This window comes from Chaetura pelagica, unplaced genomic scaffold (assembly GCF_000747805.2).
Source record: "Chaetura pelagica isolate M959 unplaced genomic scaffold, ChaPel_1.0 scaffold221, whole genome shotgun sequence".
Lineage (NCBI taxonomy): Eukaryota > Metazoa > Chordata > Aves > Apodiformes > Apodidae > Chaetura > Chaetura pelagica.
The window spans coordinates 10,513,483-10,528,351 of record NW_009952533.1 but is presented as its reverse complement, the minus strand read 5'-3'; the positions used below and the strand labels follow the sequence as shown (position 1 = coordinate 10,528,351).

The 14,869-nt window shown below is 38.2% G+C and overlaps 1 protein-coding gene across 1 annotated transcript in view; it reads right to left on the bottom strand.

The window, feature by feature from the left end:
• Positions 1-14,869, bottom strand: part of DCLK2 (doublecortin-like kinase 2) — a 66,074-nt gene that overhangs the window by 26,826 nt on the left and 24,379 nt on the right. The window contains exons 3-6 of the mRNA XM_010009005.1: positions 13,168-13,270; positions 9,081-9,182; positions 7,720-7,770; positions 4,487-4,581 (exon numbers count right to left, since the gene is read on the bottom strand). Of these exons, the coding sequence (XP_010007307.1) occupies positions 4,487-4,581; positions 7,720-7,770; positions 9,081-9,182; positions 13,168-13,270 (351 nt within the window). The remainder of the gene's footprint in view (positions 1-4,486; positions 4,582-7,719; positions 7,771-9,080; positions 9,183-13,167; positions 13,271-14,869) is intronic.

Genomic DNA, 14,869 nt, shown 5'->3' with positions numbered 1-14,869 from the left:
TTTTAATAATTTAGCTACTCAGTGACATGCAATATTTAGTATATCTGGTACTGTTGGTATCACAACAGCTGCAGGTATTTCGAAGGTGAAGTAAAGATTTTGGATGTGCAAGTAGACTTGATTGGTTCACTAGCTGTTCCTGAACAGCAAGAAGAAGGAAAAAAAAAGATACATGTTGCTTTAATACTACCTTAGTGAATATGGATGGCATCCACAATCAAACTGCAGATGAGGTTTTTCAACAATTCCTCCTCCTGTATTATAGTCGACACAGCCCCATTACTATCTTCCAATACTGTTCCTCTTACACACAATAAATTCAGAGTGCACCTGTCTTAAATCCACCCTCACACACACACACGCAAGTCCTAGAAAACTCAGACCTGTGACAGAATATGATTCTTTGTTTTTAAACACTTACAGAATTATTTAGAGCAGCAATGGCTATCCAGCCCTTCGAGTAAAACAATGATCTTAGAATGTGAATGCAGCTGGCCAAGAATATATTATGCTGACAATCACTTCTGTTGCATTTTAAAATTATGCAACATATCAACTATTGATTTCACTTCCCTGCAATTGTCTCCCTGAGGTTAACTGTATTTCAACAGTACAACCTGAGTCAAATGCATGACACAAGACAGTTGTCAGAGATACCGAGAGTTCTCAAAACTAGTTGCATATCATTTTACAGATTAATTAAAGATGCTGTAAAGATGCTTTTTTTCAGCTCAGTACCTGAAAAAAACCTGCCGAACAGTTTTGTCTACGTGGTGTGATCAACACACTAGAGAGAAGGGATGCCATCCATAGAAACTCTGACAGGCTTCGTGGTCCTGTGCAAACTGCACGAAGTTCAACAAGGCCAAGTGCAAGGTCCTGCACCTAGGCTGGAGCAATCCCAAACCCTAATACTGGCTAGGCAGAGAACAGATTGATACCAGCCCTGAGGAAAAGGAGTTGAGGGCATTGGTCAATGAGAAGCTCAACATGAGCCAGCAATGTGTGCTTGCAGCCCAGAAAGCCAAATGTGGCTGCATCAAAATAAGTATGGCCAGCAGGTCAAGGGAGGCGATTCTCCCCTCCACTCAGCTCTCCTGAAGCTCCACCTGGAGTATTTTGTCCCGTTCAGGAGCCCCCAGTGCGAGAAAGACACCGATCTGTTGAAACCATTCCAGAGGGCCAAAAAGACGATCTGAGGGCAGAAGCACCTCTGCTATGAAGACAGGCTGAGAGAGTAGGGGTTGTTCAGCCTGGAGAAGAGCAGGCTCTGGGGAGACGATATGGCAGCTTTCCAGTACTTGAAGGGGCCTACAGAAAAGCTGAGGAGGGACTCTTTACAACAGCATGTAGTGGCAGGACAATGGGGAATGATTTTAAGCTGAAAGGGAATAGATTTAGGTTAGACATTAGGAAGAAATTCTTTACTGTGAGGGTGGTGAGACACTCGAACAAGTTGTCCAGAGAAGTTGTGGATGCCCCATCCCTGGAAGTGTTTGAGGACAGGCTGGATGGAGCTTTGAGTAGCCTTCTCAGACCTTCAGAAACACTCCTTGATATTATCAGAGGCATTCTCTGTCTTTATGACAACATTCAAACTGGTGATGAATCTAACAGTAGACTATGAGTATTTTAGTGAAATGGCGAATTAACTGTTTGCAGAGGTATTCTCTGAAATCCGGGGACAATTTATGTTGTCACTGTAATTCATCCTGAAAGGCTGCAGTAAGAAAGGGCCAAAAGATATTCCAATCATAAATTGTTATTTATATAATCAGTATTTCTAGTAAGATGTTGCTAGTATTTATTACAACGCTTAATAGTAACACAATCTGTATGACAGAAACATTTTTAAAGTGATACTTAAACACTGCTGGTGACCCGACTATACAGAGAAGCTACCTGTAACAACAAAATAGCCAGTTATAATGCTCTGATTTTGCTACTATTAATTTGAGCATATTTGGTATGGCATGTATATAATGCCATGGATTTTGTTGCACTGCTTTGGAAACACTGAAGAATCACAAACTTTTACATCACATTATGCAAAGTATTTTGCAAGCTCATGACAACGGTGAACAGACTTGACACTAAGTGCAATACCTCAGTTTCCCTACTAGCACAAATTAGCCAACTCATTTTTATCCACTGTATGAGCAAGAAAGATGCTGAGCTCCAAATTAAACAAAGTCAGCAAAGAATTCCTCTAAGAACTGCTACTGACCTGTGTCACCAGGTTGGATAATTGAATGTAAACACGTAAGCACATGTGTACACAACTGAAGAAATTAAAACCTTGATGAAGATAGGCACTAATCCTTGAAATCACTTAAGGACATGTTTAAGTATATTAATATCCTCATTGGAGTAAAAGGGACTACTCAATAGCTTTAAGTTAAGCAAGTACTTAAGTTATTTGTTGGATCAGGTTTTACTACACTTTCACTTTGGTCATTTGGTCAGTCAAAAAAGTAATACTGAGACAAATTCAAACACAATGCTATTTAGCACAACTGTGATTCTAAGAAAGACCTCAACTATAAAGCTTCTTTACTTGTACAGTTTTATTTTCCTTTTAAAAAGATAACAGGACTTTATGGTACTTGAATTCAAGAGTGGACAATAAAACAAAGTAAGCATTAGGAAGTTAAGACACCACTTTCCAAAATCTCATATTTAATCTAGTAACATCAAGATCAATCTTACAAAAATAATGACTTATAAGAAATGGATTTTGCATAAAACCATGCCTCTCTTTTACTGTTTTTATGTTGATACTTCACCAAAAACAGTCATTGCTACTGGATGACAATCAAGGAACAAGGGTCACTGCACAGTGCACTTGATCCTTTTGGAATTTATCCTGAGATTCACTAGATAACTTTCCCAGGACCACAGCTGTGGTACTCCTACTGAACAGATGTATCCCAATGGGATAAAACAAGAGGTATTCACTGGTTTAGTAACACATCAGGTTTGAGACTATTTAACTTGGTTTTGCTGTTTTCTTTGGTTATATAGGGTTGAATTATTTGACATGAAGACCCATCAGTATCCAGAATAAATTAAATTTCAAAATGAAAAAGTACAATAGTCTATTTCAGTGAAATCGACAGTGAAGGGGAAAGAGGACATGTACGCTTTACTGAAAATTGCTTATTACAATCAGCATTATCTCTATCTTAGTGGAGCTTTAATCGGCTAAAAGCAGACCAGACAGCTCGGGAAAAAAATGAACCAAATTATCTACTTTCTAAACTTGTAATTTCATTAAAGAAAGACAAAAGGGTATTTGTTAAATATAGTGTAAACCAGCTGAGAGCCTCAAGTCCAATGATTTTGGTGTCCTCACCTGTAAGTTCTATAGCAAAGCTGTCCAGACAAATTTTAAGACACACCATTCTCATTTTCAATGTCGGAACTATTACTGCTCTTAAAAAATGTTTTACAGGGCAAAGATCAATCTATGTTGCTTTGGACAAAGAAAAGCTATGGGATAGCAAGCTCAACAACAAAGGCAGAAATCAACACTAAATTTTCTCAATGAACTGAATAACTAAAAATAAAATAGAATTAAACAAATAAATTATTTTATTTTTCTCAGAATAACCACGGAAACTGAGCAGAAATCAGTGCCATGCTCTTGCAAAACATACAAAGACTTGGTAACAATTAGCATGTCAAAACCCAGATCTAAATACTATTCAAATCACGTTCTTTTAGCCAGTCTCTTAATTGAGAAAACAGTTTTCCAGAGAATTATGCATCCTCTTCACAACTGTTGTGTTCACCAATGGAAGCTATTACTTGGTCATAATAATCAGTGTGAAACATTCACTGTGCTTACAAAAAGCCTGCAATTGATGATTTAATATGAAAATTATTCTTGAAAGGACAGTTGTACAAATGCAGCACTAAGATGCTCAGCTGTGCTCCAGACTGTTCCTTTTATTTTACCAAGCAAAAGGCACAGAGTATTCTCTAAGAACTGTAAACCCCAGCAATTTTTATGCAGGACAGAGCTGCTCCTCAAGGAACCCCTCACATGCTTCAGGTAGGAGACTGCATTAAGGGGTGAAATTGTGTGCCATGGATGAAGAAGGGTGATTCAGATGAAATTCTGGGCAAGGCTACAAGACTATAGAGTATTAAAAAGAGGATACTACATTTATACAGGCTGAGGTAATATAAATTACTTGGGAGGTTTCTGCAGGCCATAAAACTATGGATAATTTGGGGGACAAATTGGCATATTCAAACCACCATCACCTTTCCAAAGCTTTAAGTTCCATCCTGCCAACCAAAAACAAAATACAAAAATCTTATTTCAGCTCTCTTCTCCACTTTGACTGACAAACCACACTAGCAAGGCTACTCTATAGATTATAACTGTTTTTTGTCCTTTTTCCTTCTTCAGCATCACTGTAACGTGCCATTAAACGAACAATGGAATTTAGGAGGTTTTATGTTTTTTTGCACTTACCTTGAGTCCACGAAAGCTGCCTGGGCTTGTTGGTGAAGAACTGGAGGACTTTGTAGATTTTGGGGTGGATAATTGACTACTTGGAGTTCCATTAACTGGCCAAAGCAATAAAAGCAAACAAATGAAAGAAAGTATGTACAGAAGTAAAAAACCCTAACTTGCTTCTAAACATACCATACCTCTCTGACAAGTTATCACTCAAGTCTACATACAAAGACCAAAGCAGACTCCTCAGCATTTAGGAATAAATTAGAAAATTGCATGTCACACAACTGCACCTCCCAAAACTCTTGTGGTTGGGTATGGAATCAAGAAGACACACAAATATTACACTGTCATTCTGGAAATGAAAAAGGCCTGTTCTTTGTCAGTGTAGACTTGGGCAAATAATAGCCACAGCCTTTTAAAATTATCTCCTTTATTGTGACAGCACAATAAAATATGGAGAAAGAAAATTTTCATAGAGACATTTGATCATTCATCTCTCCTTTTTGGATGAACACCTTACTTTCTAGGTAGAATGATACATACGACAGAAGTTGTACACCATGAGAAATATGACCTCTTTGGATGATAAAGAACTTAAGCAGTAGTTGGGAAAAATACGGATTTTGGGGGAAAAAGCCCCAACCAGGTAAAAACCAGTAGGTTATTTCTGAACTTCCAAGAAGTTGAAGCATCTGTGAAAACACACAATATTCTCTCTATTGATTTCAAGAGTTCATTAATTTTAAGACCAGTTTTCCAGAGAGAACTGATGCAATATGTGTTATATCTCCACTTACTGGAATATAACTTAGGTCAGACCTTGCATTGTTCTGAAAATAAAACAACAAACTGATGAATTTCATTATGTAGACAGAATTTCATTATGTACAATGTTCATCATACACAAATATGATGCAACATTATATGATGTGATATTATTTCCTCTCTGGCTGGACTTCATTTTTCCTGGGAGAGAAACACACTGGGTAGAATTTTAAGAGCTAGAAAGGTTTCAGAGCTGGTTCATGGTGAAAAATTATTTTTTCAGAAAGAAAAAAGCAACTCTGGCAAATACAGTTACACTTGCACATACTCTTTACACATTCAGAGGTCTGTCATGTTCTAGTCATTAGAAAAAACACTGAGATGCAAAGCTTGTGATCAAAATCTAGATACTTCAGTAGAAAAATTTGCCTCCAAAAGGTCAACCATTACTACATAAGGTAAAAAAATTAAAATTATTCACAAATTATTTTTACACAGGTCACAGAAAGGTCACTATTTCCTGAACATGACGCTTACACTTAAAGACATCCTTATCTGTCTCTAGCTCACTACTATCCTTTTAAGCAGGCAGAACCACTGAACTGTGCCTGTGAAGCTGGCTGGTTAACATAATCTTCTTCCCTCTTGTAACTGCCCAAGGAAGAACATCTCAGCCTACACTGACAGTACTCTAATTCTGCTAATATCTTATTTATGATTGGTGGACAAAGGTGGTGTTCTGAGCCAGGGGTATGACTGGATGATGCTCAGAGGTCCCTTCCAACTTTTGTCCTATGATTCTACAACATATGGTGCATTATGCTGAGGATACTATTTAAATGGGCTGCCTAGAGATACAGCTTTGCTGATTTTTGAGATCCACTGCATGTGAGTTGGTTCACAAATGTAATTGTAAAAGCTGAAGCTGGCCCTGTATAGATGGAAAAGTTTTGCATCTATAGAGTGTCAGCCAGCTGCTTGTGTTGGATTTAGTAGATTTAATTTTCTTCATAGTAGCTAGTATAGGGCTATGCTTTGCATTTGTGCTGAAAACAGTGCTGACAGGGATATTTTTGTTACTGCTGAGCAATGCTTACACAGTTAAGGCCTTTTCTGCTCCTCACAGTGTCATGCCAGCGAGTAGGCTTGAAGTGTACAAAAAGTTGGGAGGAGACACAGCTGGTACAGTTGACCTCAATTAACCAAAGGGATATTCCATGCCATATGACATTATGCTCAGCAATAAAACTAGGGGGAAAGTTGGTGGAGGGCTTGCTGCCTGGGGACTGGCTGGGCATTGATCAGTTGGCGGTGAGCAGTTGCTTTCGTTTGCATCACTTGTCTTTCTTGATTTTTGTTTTTCTCTATTATTTCCTATTATTATCATAATCATCATTAGAATATTTTATTTCAATTATGAAACAGTTCATATCTCAACCCATGAGTTTTCTTAGTTTTACTCTTCTGATTCTCTTTTCCCCTCCCAGTGGGAGGCAGGAAGTGGGCTGAGTGGCTGTGTGGTGTTTAGTTGCCAGCTGGGGCTAAACCATGACACTGCTATTTCAGAGAGCAATACTTTTGTTTGGGATTTTTTTCTACTCAAAAAACACACAAGCAATCTATATTAATTTTTGGCATGAACTTGTCCACTGCTATCAATTTTCTGAATATTTCATGCATATGCCAAACTTGACTTTCTTATCTGTTTCCTAAGTATAAGTTCTTTTGAGGCTTCTTTCAACATGTATAGCAGCCTAAATATATAGATTAAAAAATACTTCTCTGTTGCTCTTTTATGTAGTATATACTAGGCCTACAATTCATTAGCATATTGTAATGTTGAAAACTGAAAAACCTATAAATACCTTTTAAATTGTTAACTCCTAGTATGGTCCAAAGTCTCAACTCATTAGTATGGACCAAAGTCTCAACTTATTTCCTAATCAAAATGTATGTTACTTTGTTACTTGTTTTAGAGATACTTTAATTTTGACCTGAAGGTTTAAAAAGGTTTCCTGGTGTTTTAGAACTTAGGCTGAAATAACACAAGAAAAGAAAGGAAGGTAAAAAACTGCAAATAAAATTAAAAATGAAGACATGTTTTTGCTTTTTTTTTTTTTTTTCCCAGCTGCTCTTACTACTGTGGTGGCTGAAATTTTCTATTACGATATGCTTTAGAATATACATACAAATGTATTGCTCCTCAGAATGCTCCTCTACTTGTACTTCAATTACACCTTTACAGATTTAACTTCAACACCATTAGCAGATAATTCAACAACTATAAAGCGTCACTTATATTATTTCACTTGAATTACCTACTTTAACAAAAAACCCATACCCACTATGTTGTTGGTTCACCAAATGCAAAACGTGTGTTTCAAGCTTAAAAATATTCACAAATACAGCTAAAAGAATATAGGTAAATGGAGAGGGAAGAGACACACTAGCGATATACAGCCATAATAGTAATGGCTCACCTGGGGATTTTGCTGAAGAATAAGCACCGGAGTAGTGGCCACCCCTCTTTACTGTACTCATATATTTGACACAAAGGAAAAAGACATTAAGGAAAGCAGTTATTGCACAGCTCTGAACATGCATGAAAGGAAGGAGGGTAAATAAAGGTAAGACATGAGAAAAAAGGGCAAGTAAATATAAGGATATACCAGACATTTGGGATAAATTTTTCAAAATAACCTAACTGAAGGGATGTCCAAGTAGACATAAGTAAGGAAATGACAGCACCGAATTCTAAATACTTTGCATAAAATTCACTGTTAGTAGATATTTCATTGAGTTCACAGGTTTGCATGAAATGTAGATCAGTTGTGAAATTGGTCTTTAATGCTACATTTTTCTTTGTTGTTACTGCAATGCTTCTTTAAAGCTTTTCAGTTACATATTCAGCCTTTATAAACACATGATAAACGTTCCACTTTGAATTAACCCAAAGATGTAGAATTACTTTAACCAGCAGTAATTAAGCAAAACAAATATTGATATGGAAATGGGAATATGGAACATGTTGCAGTTTCGAATACATGCACAGGAGCTTACATGTATAGTAATATTTAAAACAGATCGCCATATATTTACATATTAAATTGTTTGATTTCAGGGCCACTTCTCCAGGTCCGAGGGGAAAAAAATAATTAAGTTTTATTGTATTTATAAATCAAATGCAGAGGTAAAAAGGGGGAAAAACCCCATGCTTCTCCATTATATTTATTTGCATTGAAGTCTCAAGGGTTGCAACATACAGTGTCCAGCCAAACTGCTGGCAAAATCACAATATGAACACTCCTTTGAAAGTACAGAAAGCACAAGAAAAAAAAAATATTTCTTGGTTAATGAGCAGTAACATTCCAGAACGTCTCCTAAAATTACTTGAAACAGCAAAATCCTATATTTCCAAAGTTATTTAGCTTATATAGGAGAAAACTTTCAAATTCAAAACACGGGCATGCTCTAGCTCAATGAACATGAAATGAACCACATAACCATTCTGCAGTTAATTGTCTTCAAGAAAATCAAGTGCCATGCTGAAAACATATCCCAAGTGTACAATTAGCACAAATTATTCCAGTGTTCATAAACTGAAACTTTTTGTGCCTGTTAATTAAAAAACAGAAACCACATTTCTCCTCAGGATTCAAAAATAAATGCAAATGTTATTATAAATTAGCATTAAATCTATGAGACAAACTGAAAAAAATGTTTTCCCCTTAGGAAACAAAGTATGGCACTTGTACTTCAGGCAGAGCCAAGAGTTACTTCCACCCCAGTATAAACATTCTAACTTTCACGTATTTTACCTACTCTTTCCTAGAAGTAGTACCTGAGGCAGGTGACTTGCTTCGACGTGAAGGTCCTGGACTTTTGGACCCTGTATATCTCATGCCAGATGATCGGGAATAAGAGGACTTCATAACACGGCATTCTACAAAGCAAGCAGATTGTTTTGACTCAATGTACCACGTACAGCCTCAATGTACAGGCTTCCTCCAAACCATACTGTTGCTGTCTGTTATCCAGAAAATAAACATCAATTTTATAAGAGCATCTCAGAACCTTAACCTACATACCATACAAATATATTCGAGCTACTCTGTATACATGCTGTCTGTAATATTTATTCATGTCTTCAAGCTGGATTATTAGCATAATTCAAGTTTGTACCTACGCACGGCTGAAAGAGCAAAGTAGTCAGCTGATGCCAAGGTTTTTCAGATAATTCAGTAAATCCTGCATGCTGTAATGGCAGCTTCATATAGGGCAACTGCACAGCAAGCCCTATGTACTAAATTTTTAAAGAAACTGATGTAGTGGCCAATTTTTGAAGAGTTGAAAAATGTCTATAGTTTCCAAAAGTCTGTGACAATAGACAGTGCCATTTACCATCAGCTATAGGTCATTAAATATAGGACAATCTAAATGGGAAAGAAATCAATAGGCATACACGCATTGACATTTTGGAAACTTTTTAATTCTCACAGTTAGTATGCACTGCAAATTACTTCCAATGGAATCGTATAAATTTTGCTCCTAATTTAGTCCCTGTTATTCATCACTACTATGTCAATGCCAACATTATGATGACATGTCACCAGCAAAAACAGTAAGTAGAGCTGCATGCCCTGCCAGTTAAGTCATGTTCAGTTCTGCACCTAATCTGCTTTACTGCAATAAGACCTTCGGAGTTAGATGAAGCAGGGACCACCAAAGCTGAAGAGAAAAAGGCAGAAAAAACCCTTCCATCACTGGGTTCTCAGAAAGGAAATGAGCACAATTAGCCTGTGAAGGTGTTATGCTAAAAGAAAACTGATGGCCTTAAAATTTGCAAGGGAAATTATGATTTTGCCCAGACTGGGATTTGCATTGTTAGTTAATACAACCAAGCCCCTCCATTCCTGCATAAGAATAAAATTGTATTTTAGGTAGTCTAAAACTATGGATGAAAAAATACCCTTCTTGTCACCTCCACTCTAGCTGAATCAACACATTCAGCCAGTTCTGGAAAAGCATCATGCTGGCTATAACAACAGAATGGGAGCCAGCTCAATCCTCCTCCCATTTTTTTACCAGGGATTAATTTTTTTCAAAAAAAGAAAATCAGAGAGACGCTTCAGCTGGATCAATATAGACAGAAAAAGCTCCATGTCTAGTAGGGCCTGTAGCGACAAAGGGTGATGGTTTTAAACTAAAAAAGGATAGATTCAGACCAGATTTAAGGAAGAAATTTTTTATGATAAGGGTAATGAAACACTGGAACATGTAGCCCAGAGAGGTGGCAGATGCCTCATCACAGGAAATATTCAGGGTCCGGTTGGAGTGGGCACTGAGCAAACTGATCTCATTGAAGATGTCCTTGGCTCATTATAGGATGGCTGGACTTCACAGAATCACAGAATATTAGGGGTTGGAAGGCACCTCCGAAGATCATCAAGTCCAACCCCCCTGCCAGAGCAGGACCAAAAATAAACCCAAAACAAAACACCAAACAAAGCAAAACACAAAACTCACCAACTAGGGCAGATCACTTAGAAAGGCATCCAGACAGGTCTCGAAAGTCTCCAGAGGAGATTCCACAACCTCTCTAGGGAGCCTGTTCCAGTGCTCTGTAACCCTCACAGTAAAGAAGTTGTCATGTTGAGGTGGAACTTCCTATGCTTGAGTTTGAATCCATTGCCCCTCATCCTATCACAGGGCACAAGTGAAAAGAGCTTCTTCCTGCTTTCTTGATGTCCAGCCCCCATGTATTTATAGACACTAATTAGTTCCCCCCTCAGTCTTCTCCTCTCTAGATTGAAAAGCCCTAGGTCTCTCAGCCTTTCCTCGTAAGGCAGGTGTTCCAGCCCCTTAATCATCCTCAAAGCCTCTGTTGGACTCTCTCAAGTAGATCCCAGTCCCTCTTGAACTGGGGTGCCCAGAACTGCACACAATACTCTAAGTGAGGTCTCACCAGGGCCAAGTAGACAGGGAGGAGAACCTCCCTCAATCTACTGGAGACACTCCTCTTTATGCACCCCAAGATACCATTGGCCTTCTTGGCCACAAGGGCACAGTGTTGTCCCATGGATAACCTGTTGTCTACCAGGACTCCAAGGTTCTTCTCCATGGAGCTGCTCTCTAGCAGATCACCTCCTAGCCTGTACTGGTGCATTGTTGTTCCTTTCCAGGTGCAGGACTCTGCACTTGGTCTTGTTGAATCCTTCCTCCAGTCCTCAGGCACCTCTCCTGTTTGCAATGATCTTTCAGAAATGACGGAGAGTGGTAGAGCAATAACATCAGCCAGCTCTCTCAACACTCTTGGGTGCATCTCAACAAGGCCCATTGATTCATGCACATTCAATTTACATAACTGATCTTTGACCCACTCTTCACTGACTAGAGGAGAGTCCTCCCTCCTCCAGGGTTCCTCTCCTATATCCAGGGTCTGAAGCTCAAGAGGGCTGGTCTTAGTAAAGACTGAAGCAAAGAAGGCATTCAGCAACTCTGCCTTCTCTGCATCCTCTGTTACCAGGGCTCCCACCTCATTCAGTAGTGGGCTCATATTTTCCCTGTTCTTCCTTTTACTGCTGATATAATTGAAGAAGCTCTTTTTGTTCTCTTTTACTTCCTTTGCCAGCTTAAGTTCTAAGAGGGCTTTGGCCTTTCTTGTTGACTTCCTACCTACCCTAACAACATCCCTATAGTTCTCCCAAGTGACAAGTTTCTTCTTCCACAAACTGTACATTTCTTTCTTCCATGAGACTTTTTTCAGAAGGTCATTGCATATCCATGCAGGTCATTTAACACCTCTGCCTGATTTTCTACTTGAAGGAATGTACCTATCTTGGGCTTGGAGAAATGGTAATTAAAAACTGACCACCTTTCCTGGACTTCCTTTCATTCCAGAGTTTTAGCCCATGGGATTCCTGCAAGTAGAACTTTGAAGAGTCCAAAGTTAGCACTATGGAAGTCCAGGGTTGTAATCCTACTTATTACCCTGCTTCTTCCTTGTAAAATATTAAACTCCACCTTGTATTAAGAAATAAAGAAGGTCTGGTTGGAGACATTAAGGTTGGCAATAGCCTTGGTGACAGTGACCATGATATGGTCGACTTGATGACCTTTATTAGACCTTTTCAACCTAAACCTTATGACTTTATGAATTTGGAGGAAAACCCCACACCCACACATCTATATGCATATGATTTGGTATTCCAAGCCAACTTTAAAACTCCCTGGTAGAGGAGAGTACTTTTTTCTTGAACTGACATTATACATTTTCTCTCTACAGAAAAACAACTTTTGTAATCAAGTTAATTAATGACCTTTCAGTGTCAGTCAGCACAGGCACAAAGTCCCAGTTTGTCTCACCTGCCTTCCTACCTAACAACCCCTCTAACCTCACAATATAAACTGGCTCAACAGACAAGACCTTAATGTGTGAATCACCTAGCAGGACAACTCAAGACCTGAAATGGGTTTGACTACTCCTGTAATTTTTCAAAAATGTCATGAGAACAACAATATGGAAATCATCTTCTAGCCACAGACGTCAAAAGTGAGTATTTTTAACAGATTTTAGGCTCATTAGACACAAGGCTGAACCTTTTAAAATTCAATGCTGTTTTCAATGTAACTTCAGGAACAGGGTCAGTTATCTAAGAAAATAGATCAGGTTTGTTAGTGCATTTTAATAGACTTAGAGAATCCAGATGATGGTTTGGAAAAACTTTTTAATCCATAGGAAAATATATTCTGTTGTAATATGTCTATTTTATAGTCTATTATAATATTCTACTAATAATATGTCTGTTTTCCTGAATCACACAACTCTTGAGGATTGAACAGGGGAGGAAGGAGAGGTGGGGCAAGAGAGAAGAGTTCTCAATGAAGTTGACTATTGCTGTAGTTTTAGGATGTATATTTAGTCTTACCGCTGTGATCCAACACGAAGTCGTCCTGAGCATACCGGTATTTCTCAGGTCCACATGCAATGAAGACATCATCATCTCCAAAAAAGTCCTGCAAGCATGTCACCTTGACAGGAAAACACATGAGTCAAAATAAACAAATGTAGTACTTTGAAATACTCAATCTTCAGTTAGTCAGCAACAAGAAGTTTGTGTTTTCACAAAGATATCATATGTTCTATTTAGAATGACAGAAAAAATCCAGTTCTCAAGTACTTCAGCTCTCCAGTAGTGCAGGAAACCTCAAGGTCAAGAATGTAAAATATGACTGCCCCTCATCCTCGAAGCACCTTTTCTTACATTTAACACCTGATTTTTGCCTACAACTACACAGGTATGCTGATGACTTTGGCAAGACCAACTATAATTACTACTCAAATATCAAAGCTTCTTGTATTCTTACATTAACTGCTTATGGGAAAACCTGAGAAGTTAAAATTACTGCATCTCCAAATTTTTTTTAATTTTTTTTTTTTAGTCCTCTAAGGCATTTAAGATCCATGTTTTAAAGTCCTGTTAAAAAAATAATAATTCTCCAATTTATTCAAAGGCATTCCATATTCAAGAAAAAAGAGAAATACTGAGTCCCTTCCAAACACAAAACCAAACATGTTGAAATAACCACACTCCTCAAAAGTCAGTAAAAGTCAGTTTGTGAAGGACCAAGTGCCTGCTTAAAAAAACAAATAAAATTGAAATGGCACAACAAGAAATCCCACTGAACTCATTCTAACTCCCTTGTAAGAAAAAAATTGTTTTCAGGTAACAAGCTACTTTAAAAATACAAATGGATTAGAATTTTACTGCATAATTGTTCCCCTATTCTCTTTAACATTGCAAACCCAAATGAGATCTAGGAATAAAAGCTAAGAAAGTTAAAACCATTTGGTAAAATCATGTAATTAAAGAGGTAAAACAAAAAGCTGCCTTCAGGGAAAGTAGCTTTTTTTTCCTTCCCAGATACCTGTCAGCACCATTTGCATATTTTACCCACTGAGAAAATAGTAAACATTGACAGAACTACAGGAAGGGGTCTCTCCTGCCTGCAGTATTCTGAGAAACACTCAGAATATCAATGACTCTCAGCAAGAACACCCACACAGGGCATTCACCAGCAGTGCAGTTGTCATGGCAGCTAGCCCAGGAATGACAGACGGTGCCCTTACAGCAAGATCCTCACTACAGTGCCACATGCTGTATCTAGCATTTGTGTCACTGTGTTATGCAGCCAAAGGACTGCAGCTCTCTCCAAAATCCTTTTATTGCTATCTTACCATTGCAATGACAATCTGCTCTTATCGACAGCAGACATTTTCAGATGTACTTCAAACTGCTGCTTCTGGTTAAGTGAAGAGGAAGTAATAATTGGATTCAAAAGGCCATGCAAATTGAAGAGAAGTTTTGCTAACATGGGATTTATTCCTCTCTACTTAATACCTCTCTCTACTAATAAGATGGCTCATTAACATCTACACAGATTTCAGGAATCCAGCAATGAACCCAAACCACCATTTCAGGGAAAGCTGTGCGAGGCACAAGTTCACACCCAAAGTCTCCCAAACCCCGGTAATTTCCACAAGTTCTGTCTACCTATCACTGCTCTACTCATGCCCTTGGTGCCATTGCAGTGCTGTTGGGAGGTTAGAGTTAAATGTTGTGGTTCAGC